This window comes from Athene cunicularia (assembly GCF_003259725.1).
Source record: "Athene cunicularia isolate RWA chromosome 8 unlocalized genomic scaffold, athCun1 chr8_part1, whole genome shotgun sequence".
NCBI classification, from domain to species: domain Eukaryota; kingdom Metazoa; phylum Chordata; class Aves; order Strigiformes; family Strigidae; genus Athene; species Athene cunicularia.
Genome location: NW_020799109.1, coordinates 25,527,451 through 25,544,046, shown reverse-complemented (window position 1 = coordinate 25,544,046; position 16,596 = coordinate 25,527,451). Strand labels below are relative to the sequence as shown.

The 16,596-nt window shown below is 34.4% G+C and overlaps 1 protein-coding gene across 1 annotated transcript in view; it reads right to left on the bottom strand.

Annotated features, from left to right (window-relative positions):
• KCNT2 (potassium sodium-activated channel subfamily T member 2) overlaps nucleotides 1-16,596 on the bottom strand; it is a 124,675-nt gene that overhangs the window by 101,664 nt on the left and 6,415 nt on the right. The window contains exons 3-9 of the mRNA XM_026853976.1: nucleotides 11,457-11,556; nucleotides 8,476-8,532; nucleotides 7,571-7,619; nucleotides 6,228-6,287; nucleotides 1,924-1,998; nucleotides 1,334-1,417; nucleotides 654-748 (exon numbers count right to left, since the gene is read on the bottom strand). Coding sequence (XP_026709777.1) covers nucleotides 654-748; nucleotides 1,334-1,417; nucleotides 1,924-1,998; nucleotides 6,228-6,287; nucleotides 7,571-7,619; nucleotides 8,476-8,532; nucleotides 11,457-11,556 — 520 coding nt within the window. The remainder of the gene's footprint in view (nucleotides 1-653; nucleotides 749-1,333; nucleotides 1,418-1,923; nucleotides 1,999-6,227; nucleotides 6,288-7,570; nucleotides 7,620-8,475; nucleotides 8,533-11,456; nucleotides 11,557-16,596) is intronic.

The following is a 16,596-nucleotide window of genomic DNA, read 5'->3' as shown; positions in this document are numbered from 1 at the left end:
GCTCATTAATTTCATTAAGCAAATATGTTTATATTTAACGCCATTGACAGATTTTTCTCCATCTTCCCAAACTCCTGTAAATTTAAGTTTTCAAGGTCTTGCAGCAAAAAGTTCTTCAGAGTAACACATTTTGGTTGTATGAATCTACCATCCACTACTTTTTGTAATCTAAGAGTAATAAAATCTACACTTTCTGTAATCTAGATTATTAACCACTGTCCCCTGTACTCCTTATGGGAGCCTGACTTGGCTGACATCTTGCATATTTTTTTTCTCGCCAGTCAGAGGAAGGTGGCCTTAGTATGGATACTTCTGTTGATACTCTTCAAATTCGAGTGACTTTTTTGCTGAAATTGCAGTATCGGTACATATATGACTTTTTCCTCACTCCTGTATGCTGTGTTTTTGCATTATCTGCATTTTCTTCCTTAAAAGTGAGGACGATTTCCTGCCCCCCGCCCCATGCATGCACATTCTGTTTCCAAACCCAGTGTGTCAGGACCCCAGTAGTATCAAGCGTTAATTAACTGCAAGAATATTACTCTCTTTATTTCAGTGCACGATTTCCATGATACCTGTTTTATCACCATGTAGTAAAGGAAGAAAAGTCAATATATATATATAATAAAAACAAAGGGGGTTTGGCCACTTACCAGGTGAAGATAAGACATAGTAAGGTAGATATTAAAATGAGGACTTGGTTAAACATTGCAGACTGTGTGCGTTGGATGGCTCTGTGAAGATCATTCTGTATTAATGGAAAATACATGTTATTTTTGGTTTTGAATTAATAAGGCATGAGCTGATTCTATAGAGGAATTATATAGTGCCCTCATAAATGCAGTCATTCAAATACACTTAGAATTTGCTGATCATATAGAAGGGTGCAAAAGAGCCAGCTGTGGTTCTGTGATTATTTAACTAGTTCTTTGTTCACACTGGCACAATCCTGATGCTATTGCAAGCTGCCTTAAGGTCTGTCTGCTCATGTCTAGCTTACAAATTACAGGCTGCAAGGACCAATTAAGGCATAGCAGTTGAGTTCCCTGCAATTGCATAGAAATGGAAGAGTAGCAAAAGAACCAGCCATTCCAAATTTCCCTTATTGGCACAGTAACAATTTATACTAATTGAGATTTCACTGATGTCTTAAATTTTTCTACTTTTGATGCAGAAATCAGTTTAGCAATGCTTGACCATTTGTATAACCTAAATATGGATCTTGTTAGCTTCGTATTAAAGTTGGACAGTGGGCCATACTGCCAAAATCCCACTAAAGACAAAAAAAACAAAAAAGAAACTCTAAAAGAATTATTTCCTTTGTCATACTTACAATCATATTCTCTAAAGCATGCTTTGCCAGCCAACAATTTAAAAAAACAGGAATAAACAGGTTTCTTAGGACTGGCCAGAAAATCTGAAATAAAAATTAACAAATTCATTAAAAACTCTTCTATTAAAGAATAGACTTTTTCTATTAAAGCAGCAATGAAACACTTGGGAAAAATACTTATTATTTACATGTTTCTAGTGTGAGACATTGCTTTAAATAACATTTTTTTCTTCTTTTGTGATGAACTCTATGTAAGGTAATTTGATAAAATAAGGACAGTCAGTTTTCAGTGCAGACACCAGAGATTCTTAGATTTTTATATCTACCTGGTTTATTTTATTGATTGTGTTGTAGTTTGAGTTAGAGGGTTTGGTTTTGTTTGTCCCCTATGTGGAGGAAAGGGAAAGTGATCTGTATTATTATAATACTTCATTCAAGTAGCAACTATCTTCCTCTTGTTGACAAATTTCTGTTCCTACAGGCACAAATTTGTCATCCCCATAAGATTCAATATACTTAAATAAAAATTAAGAGTATTTGTGCAGCTGTAAAAGTGCAACGTACAAATGTATTAATTCAAATATGTTTACCGTGATGATGAAAGGGACAGCATTAATTATTTCCAGGAGAAAGGGTATTCTCAGAATTTGTTCCCAGATATTTCCCTTCAAAGAAAAGGAAAAAAACCCATCATGTCATAGCAGACTTACATATAGTTCTGATGAGAAATATATGTGATAATCCATTGCCACATATGGAGTCCCTCCCACTAGCTGAATTTCAGGAAGATCATTCACCTCAGATATAAACACATATGTCAAATATGAATATAGAATATAGGCCACTCTGGCCTATTTTTCTTACTGTTTATCACAATGTACCTCAAAGGTAAAAATGTATACTTTTAAATCGGTATTTTTCTAGAGTGGTTCTCTGTTTCCATACGACCGTATTTTTCCTATGACCTACTTAGTAAGACAGCTCAAATGAATTCTAATTGCATTAACTAGTCAACTTATTCTCTCAGCTAATGAAGAGCTGAAATTAAGTTGGGTTTTTTTCAAAGCATAATATGCTCCTGTTTTCTTCTATTGCATTTTTAGGTACCTTGGAATCAGACACAGACATCTTGTCTCTGTTACTTCATTCTTCAAAGGTTAGTTTACCTTTATTCTTACATGCACACATACATACAGATCAGGTGGTGAGGTTCCTGTCTTAAGCAATTTATCTTTTTAATAATTCTCATTTTTCAGTGTCTCTTCATACACATAACAGACAAATTCTTTTATCTGCAACTATTTCTACTTCTTTTTCTTAGAAGCCTCTAAATCTTTAAAATCCTGTATTACAGTGCTTTAGCTTTTGACTGTGCCAAAGTTTTTCTTACTTTAATCCTTATTGTCTTAAAGTGTCTAACAACTAGAGGCAAGGCCCTAGTACAGCCTTAGGAGTTCCAGAGACATATACTCAAAAGCCACAACCCACTCAGAAGACTTTGTACCATCAAACCAATTGTTTTGATCATCTCTATGCACAAGAGATTGCCCTGTAGTCCATACTAATGTTTGTTATGAGCCACTCTCCATACATCCTTCTGATAGAAATTCATGGCAAAATATAAAGCAAAAGAGGAATGCAAATATGTTGTATTTTCCAAAGAAAAAATACCAGCCCATTTTCTCTTAGTTTTGTTCCGTTATCCTCTGCATGTCAGTCACAGACATCTGGGTATGTCTCTTTATTGATTCTAATCCTGCTATTAAGATATTAACTTCTTAAGAAATAAGTACTAGAAAGAAGAATTAGTTTAGTATTCTATAGTGAGTCCTTCCTTCATTTGCATTTATCTTCTTTTATGTTTACTTTGTATTTTCTTTTACCAACTGTTTTGGAAAGAGAAGTAAGGAAGAGAGTCTAGTGTTCAAGATCAAACGTATTTCTGTATTTCTGCCACAAACATCTCAGTACACTTCAGGGCTTTCTGGAACTCGATCTTGCTTACATGAAATTAGAGGTCTTATTGCAGTGAAAGTGGCACTGATCTTTTAATCTGCACGGGGATAATACTATTCCTTTCCACATTTGAGCAGTGATTGTGAATGATTAGATGTTAGGGTGAAAATCCATATATTTAAAAAAGAAGGTAGTTAAAATTCAGTGACTTACAGCATTAATAACTCTGTATTATTGACTCCATCACAGGTAATGCAATAACAGTGTAGCATATATAATGTCAATAATACAAGAATTCCCAGTACAATCTTGTATTTTTAGTCGCAATGACATATGAATCTTTTCTATTAAAAAAAAATCTTATATAACCACTGAAAATTAAATACAAGCTCCATAGCATATAAAATTCTTTTTCTATTTTTAACTTCACATCTGGAAGCAACTGTACCTATGGGACAGGGATTATTGTCTTTCATGTAATTGTAATTGGTGGGAGTTAGGCAAACTTGAATAATATTAAATATTTCATATGATAAGCAGCCCTGTAAACATAAGTGAAATTATGTGACTGTAAACTGAGGTTTTATTTGTAGGAATAATAAACTAAAAAGAAAATTTGATTTCCCCAACTGACCCATTCTGTATTTTCACTAATTTCCTCATTTTTAATGTTAAGAGCTTTCTCTTCTGATTTATAGAAAATAAATGTCACATAATTCATTTTGTGCAGGCAAAAATGCCTGTGCACAGATGTGCTCCAGGTACTTAGTGATGTGCTCAGCTGTAAGATTCTGGTTTCCACATACAAATGCATCATGACTTCTGCAAAACTGCCTTATGCAGTGAGAATGTGTGGTACTGACAAAAGCAGCTAAGACTGCCTGCGTGCCAGTGATATAGTAGGATTGCCAGATGTCTGTGACAAGTTTTGGCAATGAAAATTTCTAATGTAGACATCTTTCAGAATTTTGGCCAAGGGCAAATCCTCATGTAATGGATTAAGCTGTGAGAATGCAGATTGTAAACCATTCATTCCTGGATCCAAGTGATCAGCAGTGTAATACAGTGCTACATTCTTTGCATTCCTCCCCATATAAAAGCAATTTAAAAAAAAAAGCAAATGTACTGTATCCTAGTAGCATGATATACTATTATGTCCTCACTGTTCTCCATATTGAATCATCTCTCCTGTGTTACCAACCAACTATCAGAATAGTAAATTCCTTGGAGTATTCTCTTAAATGATTGGTTTATTTATTTTACAGGTTATTTGTGAAATCCTAGCAATGTGCACACAAATGCAAACACAAACACAATCATCTTTTTCTTGTTGTTTTCTTCCTGACTCATCCTCTGACTTCTGCCTAAATTGTAAAAACTTTGGAAATGTTGGCATGAAATAAGTAATCTGGCACAGATTTGCATGAAGCAAGACTCCTTCGGTCATCCTGGCTCTGCAGAATGGCCTTACTTCTTGGCGTCCTGAGACTGGATAAAACTGGGGTAAGTAGCTATATCATGACATTTCCAGATAGCAACTAAGAGGACAGGACCGGAGAGAAGGAGGTGTTTGCATCTGGTGGATTCCCAAAGTGCATTTCAGTACTACCATTCTTCCTTACATTACTTTTATGCCCTTATGGGGAGTAAAAATACAGCCATCATAAAATTGCCTCAACTTCTGTGACAGGTATATGCAGCAAATTAGAATAATAGAGCTTCATACTCACTGCACACTAATAAGTAACTTCTCATGGGAGCTGACTTGCCAATATTTCTCTCATCTTCTGTACTCGCTGAAATGGATGCAGACCACAAGCAGAATGGATAGGCATAAAATGGTGCCCAATAAATTCAGGAACAGTATAAATTGTGATTGCTCTTTACTGTTGTGGCAGTAAATGTGTTAATTTTGGATTGTTTCTGCCTATGATTTGCTTGTGTAACCCCAAACAGTTCCATACTATATGCTACAAGGATTAGAAGAATAATTTTTAGACAGTAGACAGTTTTAAGCCTCTTAGCATTATTGGGTGTTAAGGAAAACATTTACGCCATAATCACTTGATAAGCACACTAAAGCACAACTGTTAACTTCAGTGGTGGCTCTGATAGCTACTTAATGTCAGAAATTAAATTTTTTGGTTTTTTTTAAAAAAAGATTGTACTTTAAGATATTTTCAGCCTTAGAAACCAAATGTTTTCATATTTATTTTGATAAATGATTTTACTATTTTCCTCCTGAAGATACTAAAAATGCGGAGTACCCAGAACTCACTAGTATAGTACATGACAAGATGTAATGAAGAAAACTGAATAAAAACACTAGGAAAATATAACTTTTTAAGAAGAATACAAATAGATACTGCATTCACTTCAGATGATTTCAAGGCATTTTGCAAAGATGTTCCAATAGCATCAGAGCGATGGATAACACAAATATGTAGGCATTCATAATTTTAAAAAGTACTGTCTTGGCTATTTTTTTGCTGTGCAGTTTTAGAGGCCTGAAACTTGAGTTATAGATGCTTGAGGTATATATACTTGAGTAGCTATGGCTTTGACACCAATGAGAATCGTCTCCATAGCACTATGGATAGACATATAAAACTATGAAACTTGAAAAATCATAATCCAAAAAGACAAGGCCACTTTTTAGAATGTGTATTCAAATTTCAGTGTGCCAGTGGACAATGGAAACAAATGGAAATTTTATTTCTGATTTCCACTCTTCAGATATTAGTGTTTAATCATAAATCTAGATACATGAACAGAGCTGCCTATGACAACATGCTGTCCTCTATATGTGTGTTTTTCTCAATTTCCTGCTTGTACATCAGTGTGGGCACAAATGCAGGCACATTAATTTTATACTGAAACATTTAACTCAAGTTACTTTTTGTGATGAATTATGCTTAAAATAACTAAAAGTACTTACCTTGTAGCTTAGATAACTCAGCAGCAGAGTTTCAAAGAGACTTATTAAAGCCACAGAAACCTTAAATGAAGTGATATGTGTATTAATAATGTCTTCTAAAGAATATATAACACCAAGCATTACAATGAAAAGGAAAAGATAATAAAAAATTGCTTTTCCATGCATCCTCTGAAACCATCCTAGCTATAGCATTTACCATGAAGCTTAAATACTGTTATTTTTCTGACTAAAGTACAGACTATGACTTCAGTCTCGTTGCTCTTTTCCAAGTATAACACTCCAGAGAGTCTGTAAGGTGACCCTTCCATGGGTTTTAGGGAGCTCCATACACAGTCTGTGATTGTTTCTCAAGATTCAGTTGTCTGTTCCTAAAAGGTACCGACATCTTTTTGCAAGATAGAGAGAAGGAGGAAGCTGCAAATAATGGAAGCTAGTCAGCTTTTTCCTTTATTGTAAAGATGTTATGAATGTGTAGAAAAAGTAACACTTTTCTTACTGTGTATAATTCAGAATGTTGAAAACAGAAAAATAAAATAAAAAAAACCACAGATGAATCATTATTGATTTTAATATATAAATACAACTGAGATCAATTTATCAGCCTTCACTTATGTTATATGTAGTGTATGTATTATGTATTTATTGTGTATTTGGTTTAAAGTAGTCAAATATCAAAATACTAAGAATATCTACTTAAAACTTCATACATATTAAATAACTACTTGTGGTTTAACCCCAGCCAGCAACTAAGCACCACACAGCCACTTACTCACTCACTCCTTCACCCACAGTGGGATGGGGTGGAGAATTGGAAGAAAAAAGTAAAACTTGTGGGTTGAGATAAGAACGGTTTAACGACTGAAATATTATAATAATTATTACTATTAATTATTGTTGTTGTAATTCAAATAAATATAGCAAAGAGAGAGAGAGAGAAATAAAGCCCAAGAAAAGATAAGTGATGCCCAACCCAATTGCTCACCACCTGCTGACCAATGCCCAGACACTTAGTTCAGATCAGCTTATCTTTACTTTATGCTTTTGCTGTAATTGGTCATCAAGTAGATTCTTTGTTAATAACAACTTTTCTAAGTATCCTTTAACATTACCAAAATGCTATAAATCAATATAGTCATGGCTGCCCCCTCCCTGGCAGTGTTCAAGGCCAGGTTGGACGGGGCTTTGAGGAACCTGGGCTAGTGGAACGTATCCCTGCCCATGGCAGGGGGGTTGGGACTGGATGACCTTTAAGGTCCCTTCCAACCCAAACTCTGATTCTCATTCTGTGAATATTGTCTACAGTTATTAAATGGAGAAAGTTAAATTGTCCATTTACATATTACCTGTAATCCCCACAAAGGCAAGCTTCGATTCACCCAAATAATAGGAGACCTGTACATGATAATAAGAAAATAAATATGACTAATCAAAATCTGGTTAGTGTTTTGAATAAAATCAAGAGAAAAAAAATTGTACATGTGAATGGAAGTTAAAGCAGCCTTGTTTTTAAAAAAAAAATCTCAGTAATAAAAATTTTAAAGCAGTAGTTATCTACTGAGTACTGACATCACTTATATTTCTAATCAAGCACCTGTCATTGAGTTCCCATGGGAATAATCCAACACCCAGTGACATCAAAATCTTCTATTGTCTTCAATGGCTGCTAGTTCATCCCCTATGATTCCAGAAAGAATGTGCACTTTTGATTCTAGAGATCAGAGGAATAATTTTTTGTGGTAGGAATAAAACTTGACAATTCTTTTGTGTGAACTCTTTGCTATCTGTGTAAAAATATCTAACTCATACAGGCTGTCATATCTTGGAAGAATCTCACGTTGTCTTAGTATTTGCTAAACTCAATGATAACAGGCACTTGATACAGTACCACTGGAATCTGGCACACACAATGGCACAGTAGTTTACTGTTAGTCATTTACTGCTAGTCATAACTGATTTTTAAATAGAGCATACATTTTCTCTCAGCAAGGTATAAGCATTGATGGAATTTAGATCTTACAAGAGTATCCAATCCAGCAGTTCATTTATGCAATCAGAGAAATAATTAAAATAGTAAAGACAGCTTTGAATATTCAGGAACACAGAAGTAATTGCTTGAGAGTTATGGAAACATCACTATTATATGTTAAAATGTCACCATTCCAGATGGAAAGGGATTTGTCTTCCTGTTTGGCTCCCCTTCCCACTATTATCTAGACTTTCATTTTGTTTTTTTAAATTAGGAACTCACCAATCAATTGTTCCAGGTGTGTAGTTTTGATTGGAACAACTCCGGTTTAATTCCTTACTGATAGTGGTTATCCCATCCACGCAGAGTCCATTTTCATTAGCAAATGTACATGGGAGCACAATCATAAAAACATATGAAATGAATAGGATATTAATTACATTATTATGTGTTCTATCAAATGCATGTAATAGTTTGAAACCCTAGGCAATGGATATTGACATTATAAAAAGTAAAATAACTTTTAGAAAGTAGTTCTGTATGTGTTTTATATCTGAAGATAAAGGACTATGAAGCATTTCAGGTTAATTTAAAACTTTAAACATTTATTTTCAAACATGTTTCAGTTTAAAAAACACAACTGAAATTACACTTCCAAAAGCTGAACTAAGTACACAATAAATACTGAAGATCGAGAGATAGAAGAAATCCTATCACATGGATAGGCTAGGATAGGAAGAGCACATATACCTGACACACTCTTAACAGGAAAGATTGCATCAAACTACACTTTATATCCTCTTGTGAGGTTGTGAGGAGGGCTTGCGATTCATGCAGCAGTAATTCAGGTAAGAAACTGGTGACATCTATATAAAAAAATAGTTGCTACGTACATGTGATGTTATCTTGCCTTGAATTGCTGGCACAAATCCTCCCTTCAAATGGTCATGTAAGGATGTGGGAATATAAATTTGTGTAAATGATGAAAAATACCATTGTTTACCCTTGGTAAGCAAGGTCAGAGGAAAAGAAAAGGATCTGAAGAACACAGATTAGCAATAGCTGTATTTTTATCACCTATGAGTGGGACAGGTGCTAAATGGTATCCATTAATAAGGATGCTTTATGTCTTAAACTCTCCCCTGTACATTTGCTGTGCCTGAAGGATTAAAAGAAAGATACTAACTTGTGCAGGCACTTCTTAAAAACAGGAAATAAATCTGCAGGGGGAGTCTGCAATGAAAAGCATTCCTCCTAGAATTGTCAGTTTTAAAAAACAAGCAGGTGATAATGGTTTCCTTAGGCATGCTCTCAGCACACCGAGTAGTTTCCTTCATGAGGCTGTGACATAATATCTATAAAGTATGTTTTTCATAACATCGCATTTGTAAGAATGCATTATGGCAGTAGTTTAGGTAGCAAGCCCTCGGGACTCAGGATCTCTATGGGCAAAACCAATGACGTTAATGGGCAATTGGCAATGACAATAAAGGGCACAGGGCTGGTTTGTCTGGCACAGCTTCTAAAACTGGGATATTAGTGAGCATGCAGAAGTGACTTATTTGAAACTTCTCAGCTAGACAAATGTTATACAGAGATAAAAGAAACCAACTAGCCTCTTAAATGTACCACAAAACAATATAAAGGACACAGAATATACAGATAAACTCTCTGGCTGTTGAATTGTTAAACGTTTAGATTGAAAAAACAGACACGTCAGGAAAGCAGTCTGCAAGATGCAGAAAAATCTTTGCATATGAATACAAAAGTACTGAAGTATACCTGTGGCAGGAGTGCTGATGTTCTGATCTGTTTTGCATATGCAGACATAACCTTGCAGTATAACACACTCATCTTTACTCACTAAAGTTCACACATTTTTCATGTCAGAAACTATTATTAGCTTTAAAATTTCATGTCTCTGAGTTGCTGTGCTACTATCCCTAAATTTCTAAGGATGGATATTCTCTTCTCCATCGCTGTTAAAGGTTTTGTGAAATCTTCACTGCTTGTTTCTTCCCTAAACATTTCCTTTCCTTGACGAGATATTCTAAGATACATGTGCCATCAAAAAATAGTTTTTTGCAGTTCTTCCTTTTTCAGGGAGATTTTTTTTTTCCGGCCCTCTTTCAGATGTTCTAATTTCTTACAATAAATTTCGATCAAAAAAAAAAAAATCAAATGCATCTTCTGTACTTCCCATTCACACATCCTTCTCTCATGCACTGCTGAGTAAAGACAATATTCTTTAAGTCACTTTGGTTTGGATTTGATTCTTGTAAAATATAGTATTTCTCCTGTGCACTATCTTTTTTATAGTATTAGCCTTATTAGATATAACTGATTTTCAAGTATTAAAAGTCATACTTTTTCCTTTGCCTAACACTGTGTGAAGAGTGCTAGGTCTATCATCCCAAGCTTAGTATTTTTATCTGTTTTGTTCAGTATTTAAGGCCAACAGAATCAAATCAAGTGAAAGCAAGTAAGTTAATAAATTGTGGTGCTTATTAGCATTTAGAATTCAGAAGACTCAATATAACTGGGATACAAATGCAACTGAAGCATAGGATTGAATCAATTATCATTTCTTCTAACAACTGGTGGTTGATTGTACAACACATGGACAAAAAGCCCCAAAACAGAATACCAAATGACCCATCTAGATTACCATGCTGACAACTGTAGGTGTGCAAAATCATGCATTATAACTATAGATCATCATGAGTACAGAATGTACTTTTGGTCTCCCTGTCTTCTAAGTGTTTAGAGAAGGAAGCAGGCTAGAAAATTATCATCGATGTCATCTGCATGAAAGCTCAGTTTCATGTATTTGTCTGTATGTTTCCAGGATCTGGGGGTTTAAGTAAAATTATTTAAGTAAAATTCTAAAATTATTGTTGCATAAACTGGCAACCAGATATTTGCAATTTTGTTTTTATAAATATAAATATGATACATAGAAATGTTATGTAATAATACAATGAAAAGATGTAAGCTTGCACAACTATATCTGATGCACAGTATCTGAGCAAAGAGCCAGGATTATTTTAGCAGTAAAGTGAAAAAAGAATATTGTTATTTTAGTTCTTATTTCCATCCACAGTGTAAAGCTAGCTTTATCATTCTTTGAAAACATCTGCAAGACATGAAACCAAATCCCTGTTGACAGAATATCAAACAGATATTAATTAAATTTATTTATTGATTATAAATTAAACAATGCTTTGAGAGCAGAAATAACAAAAAAAATAAAAACACATTACCATACAAGTCCTTGTGTAGGGTCATCCAGAAGCACACGAATGATGTATAAGAAACAGCTTAGGAGCTTGAGAGAAAAATTGAATAATCGTATTCTCAGACCTATTTTAACAAGAAAAGATAAACAGATAAAAAGATAAAGATTAAAAAGATAAAAATATAAAGATAAAAAAAGATAAACGGAGATAAATTCAGGTTCTTCACAGTTCCATCTACTTTTAAAAAAGAACTAAAAGGAATTAGAATAGCCATGCTATATCAGAGCAAAGTCAATCTAGCCAGTTATCTGTTCCTGATATGGGCAACTGGTGTATCATACAGAAGAATAAGTAAGTATAAGTCTGTCAGATATATATATAATGAACCTATCCACCTTCTAGAAATCTCTGAGTTAAGACTCAGTCTGTTTTAACTCAAAGAACTACTCAGTCATTTGTCTGAAAGCTATACTATGCCATTTGTCTTTCCTGATGACATTCTTTGGGTCTTTTGTAGTTTTTCAAGTCCACTTTCTTGAAAGGCAAACCAGAACTATATATGGCATTTGAGATGCAAGATACAGCAGTATGAAGAAGACATACTTTCAACCACAGGCAGAGGATATACAATGGCAAGTACTTAAATATTAGTATCTGAAAGTCTGCATGCAGTAGGTTTCATACAGAATTTATTAAGACTATCCCAACTTACAAAATATTAAACTGTAGTTATTTAATTTGAAGTTCTGTAATTATGCATCCAAGAATCAGACATCTGAAAATCATGCTGAATGCACAACTGAACTGAATCAACAACTTGTTCTGCAGACCATATGAATATTGAAATGTTCTAGCTGAAAGGATCTATCACAAATACTACCACAAAATATTACAGCATTTCCCACAAAGACAGGGTTCCTTCAAAGGGATCCACATGGATACTGGCTTCTGTCACATGAAAAATTTATTGCAGTGCTAGTTAGAGCTGTAATATACTGCGATGAAACTTAACCGTAATTTAATCAAATTTTGCAGTAATTAGTAGAGAATTAGAATATAAATTTTCAGTCTTGTTAGATTCAATAGTCTTAAAATTTTAGCAGTGTAAATATTTTTATCTGACCCTTGGTTTTAAGGTTTCATTGATTAATTAAGTTAAAATTGTCTGTTGACTAAGGATAAGTGAGGGGAGGTCACTTTAAGCATTAATTTTTTTCAGTCTTGTGAACTCAAGAGCCCAATTCTGCATGGCTGAACTCTTCCATCCAAAGCTGAATACCACTGATGGAATCTTACACAGATGTGACTTCATTTGCAACTAGTTATAGTAAAGATAGTATCGTTTATTGTCGTGTTGCAATCAGTAGGTCTGCTGAACTCAATATAATTACTTCTATGGTTTAAGAACTACAGCTTCACTATACATACTCAAAGTTGTGTGCAGACATTCCCTTTTAAGGAACAAATCATAATTATCTAAATGTAATATTACATACTTTTTCACTTTACTCAGTCGTAAGCTCAAAATGAACACGTTACAGATAAAACTGATAAATCACCTTTTATATCCATTAGTTCCCCTCCCATTAAAATGCAATCTACAGTAAACAGAAAAATAGAAAATAGATTCTTACATATTGCACTATGCAATTGCTGAAAGAAATCCTAAGGTTTACAACACTGCTTACTACTTTTAACTGTGAAGTTTATCACATGAGAGAGTACTGGATGGACTTTTACAGCATTGTGTAATCTGTAAACTAGGGGTTAAAATCCTGTGGTCCTGACCATGAGAAAGTCCCACAGCTGTCAGCAATTAGGTTTGTGAACATTAACCTAGTGATTCCTGCTGTCCTATCAAGAGTAATTAGGCAGAGACTATTTATTCCCAAAAAAGATGAATGAAGGGTTTGGAGTAGTAAGTGGATTGGCAGGGTCTGAAGGAGCTATGTGTAAGGTGTGTTATCATGCTATTATTTGACTAGAAAGGTAAGTTCAGTACTTTTTCCTGGGAAATGCTATGATCTTTTCTGAACTGTTGCTGAAGAAAACATGAATTGTTTGTCTGTACTAACCCTTTTGTGGAAGTCTGCTGGAGTATGAATGGTTGCTATAACAACTAGGCTATTACAAGAAGAACAGGATAATGTTTGAAAAAAATCAAAAACAACAAATGAAAAAAAAAAAAAACAAAACCAAAAAAAAAAAAAAAAAAAAAAAGCCCAGCCCATCAGGATTTCTTATCCTTACCAATTTTGTGTTGTCTAACTTAAATCAACACAGAAGTCTGTTGTTTCTTTGGGGTTTTAGCTCTGTAAGTGTTAATTTTGGTGTAAACACTTCTTTCTGCAATTTGATAGTGGCCTAGATTCTAGTCATCATTTGATATTGTATGTTGGTTTAAATGCCAAATGATGGTGCTTTTCTGATTAAATCTACATCAATAAAAGGGACCCATACTCCTGCCCGCTGCCTTAAACTTAACTCTCAAATCTTAGTCCTGAAAGATCTAGAACTACTTACATATTCAAATTTTTTAAATTCCATAGATCTATTCCAGGCTATGCTTAAAAGTGCTTCAAGCTCTAGATATCTCCACAGGAATGACTGTTTCCCACAGCATATAAGGCAAGAGTTTTCACACCAGACATGTTTTCATCTAAGGATTCTAGTTAGCATAGATATAGAATGCACATCATGGACTGTGTTTTATATGTTTATGTTTAAAGTAAGGCAACAGGTTAGGTCTTGTACCATATGTGATTGGGTCAGGTATTACAATATAAATATGGAAGATCAGGCTTCAAGTCTATCCTGTTTCAGAAGGTCACCTCTCCTAGTTCTGTATGCCTCAGCCTTTAGAAATAAGATGTGTCATCACAGGGAGAATATTTAGTCACCCCTGATAAAGCTTTAATAATTAATGTAGGACTACCAAGTAAGTATTCTCTCTGGTCAAAATCTTCTGTAGCCTCATAGTTGGGGATGTCACCTGTGAGTTAGAAGAAATGCATTTATTCCACTAGCATGGAGATCTAGGATTTCAAATATGGGAAGGAGGGGACAGTCACTAGAGAAGGCATTTAAAATGGGTTTTCATTTATTACTCTGCTACAAAGAAAGTACTTCATATTTTGTTTGCTACCTATTTTTGTCCCCTGTTTTACATGTTGTCAGTGGATCAACGTGGTCTGCTTTACTTAATTTATTTTTTTCCATTCACAGCCAGATTGTTCAAGTAGCAGGGTCATTTGCACAGAATATCTCTATGTTTTGGCACTGGTGCCTGAAACTTGTATTCAGCTACATCAATCATACTCTGTTATGCAGTTATGAATTGTTTAATGAGACTGTAATTTCACTGTGTCCATGTAACCATGGTGCTACATCCTTTGTCTTCTTTAAAAGAAGAAATTGATTATAACAGTTCAAAATATGTTTGTTTTGTGAAATAAATATAACTACATCAAATGTTAATGTTTCCTTCTCAGTTTGAACAAGTATTTGCTACTTTTTGGAGGCATTTTTAAGTACAGAGGGATACATGATACTTCACCAGTACTGACTGTGACTTTCATTTATATTATAAATTCTTGATGCTTCCCTTACAAGCATTTTTGGAGACTAATCCTCTGATTTAGAGTGCTGATCTAAATCAAAGCTAGATTGACAGAGATAGCAGCTGAAGTTTTTACAATCACCTTCCATTATTCCTTTCTCGTAAGTCTCATATGTTTTTGGTTTTTAGCAAAATCATCTCAGTAGCAGCTGGCTTTAGGAGTTGGATCAAATTATACTATTAATAATTTATATCCTGGTGATGGCTATCTTTTATTCCCTCTCCACTGAATTGAAACTTCACTTTTTTTTTTTTTTTTCCCTTTGAGACTTATTTTAGGCTGTGATAATGCAGTGTGTGATCTTGGCAAGTACAATTGAGTCGTATGTACCAATAAGTCACCTTTTTTTTTTTTTTTTTTTTAATTTTTGGGTTGACACCTTTGTAGAATGCTTTTCATCCATTTGTTGAATTTGAATAGATGTTTGCTTGCAGAAGATTTAGTGGAAATTAGGGTGACATCACACATAGATGAAGGCTTGTTCTATCCAAAACGAGAATACTGAATGAAACCATTGATATTTCATGCTATCAGCCTGTATGCTATTTAGATCAGAATAGTACTCTGTAGAAAATTGATACAAATTCTAGAGTTGACTGCTCTGGTTGACAGAACCACATGGTATTACACTCTGATGTGTTAAATTCACTTATGAAGTCTTAAGGATTAGCAAAACCAGGTGGGTTTTTTTTTTACTACAGGTGACATGTAGTTTTACTTAGTTATACTACCTGAAAATCTGCTGATGCTACTGACAATTATTTTCTCAGTGACAGTAATTACATCTTTAGTATGTGAAGGGAGGTTTCCAGTGTTCTCACTGAATACTGACTAAGATCTAAAGGGCAATATCCTCAAATTTCAATGTGTACACTTCAGTGAGTGGCAAGTACTATCTTAGCAGAAGGTTTTTTGGAAATTGCATTTCAGAGGATTCTGGTTGTGAGTATTTGAACAGGAACCAAGATCTGCATAAGCAGAATTTGACAATTTACTATTTTTTCTTCATTCAGTACAGTAATAGTTTTGCTGTATTTCCTGTTTGTTTCTCCTGAAAACTGCCTTGTTTAATGTCTAATTGTTGGTTAAGCTTCTTGTATCATGAGAACCAGTAGCAATGCCTGGGTAACCTGTGAGATTCTAGTGGGAAATGGCATGCCTATGACGTATGCTGCTGTAAGTACAGTAAGCACTCTCATTCTCCAACTTACTTTCCATGAAATGGCTGAATAATTCAGCAATAGAGAAAACATGCCTCATCTCTTAGTTTTCTTTGGAGTCCTCTCCTGAGGACCTGTCAGAAAAAGAAGGCACCCATAATGACAGTGTCTCTGCTAGTTCTCTACAGAAATAGACATTACTGTGTTCTCATTTCTTTATGAAGAACACAGCATGCTTCTACAAAATTTACCTCAACTCTGTGTAGGAGAATTCATCAGAATCTAGATTTTTCCAGCAATCATCAAGCAAGCCAAGCAGGAAGGTTCTTGTGCTACTTGTCTATAGCATGAACCCATCTCCAATACAAGGAATTAACAGTTTCT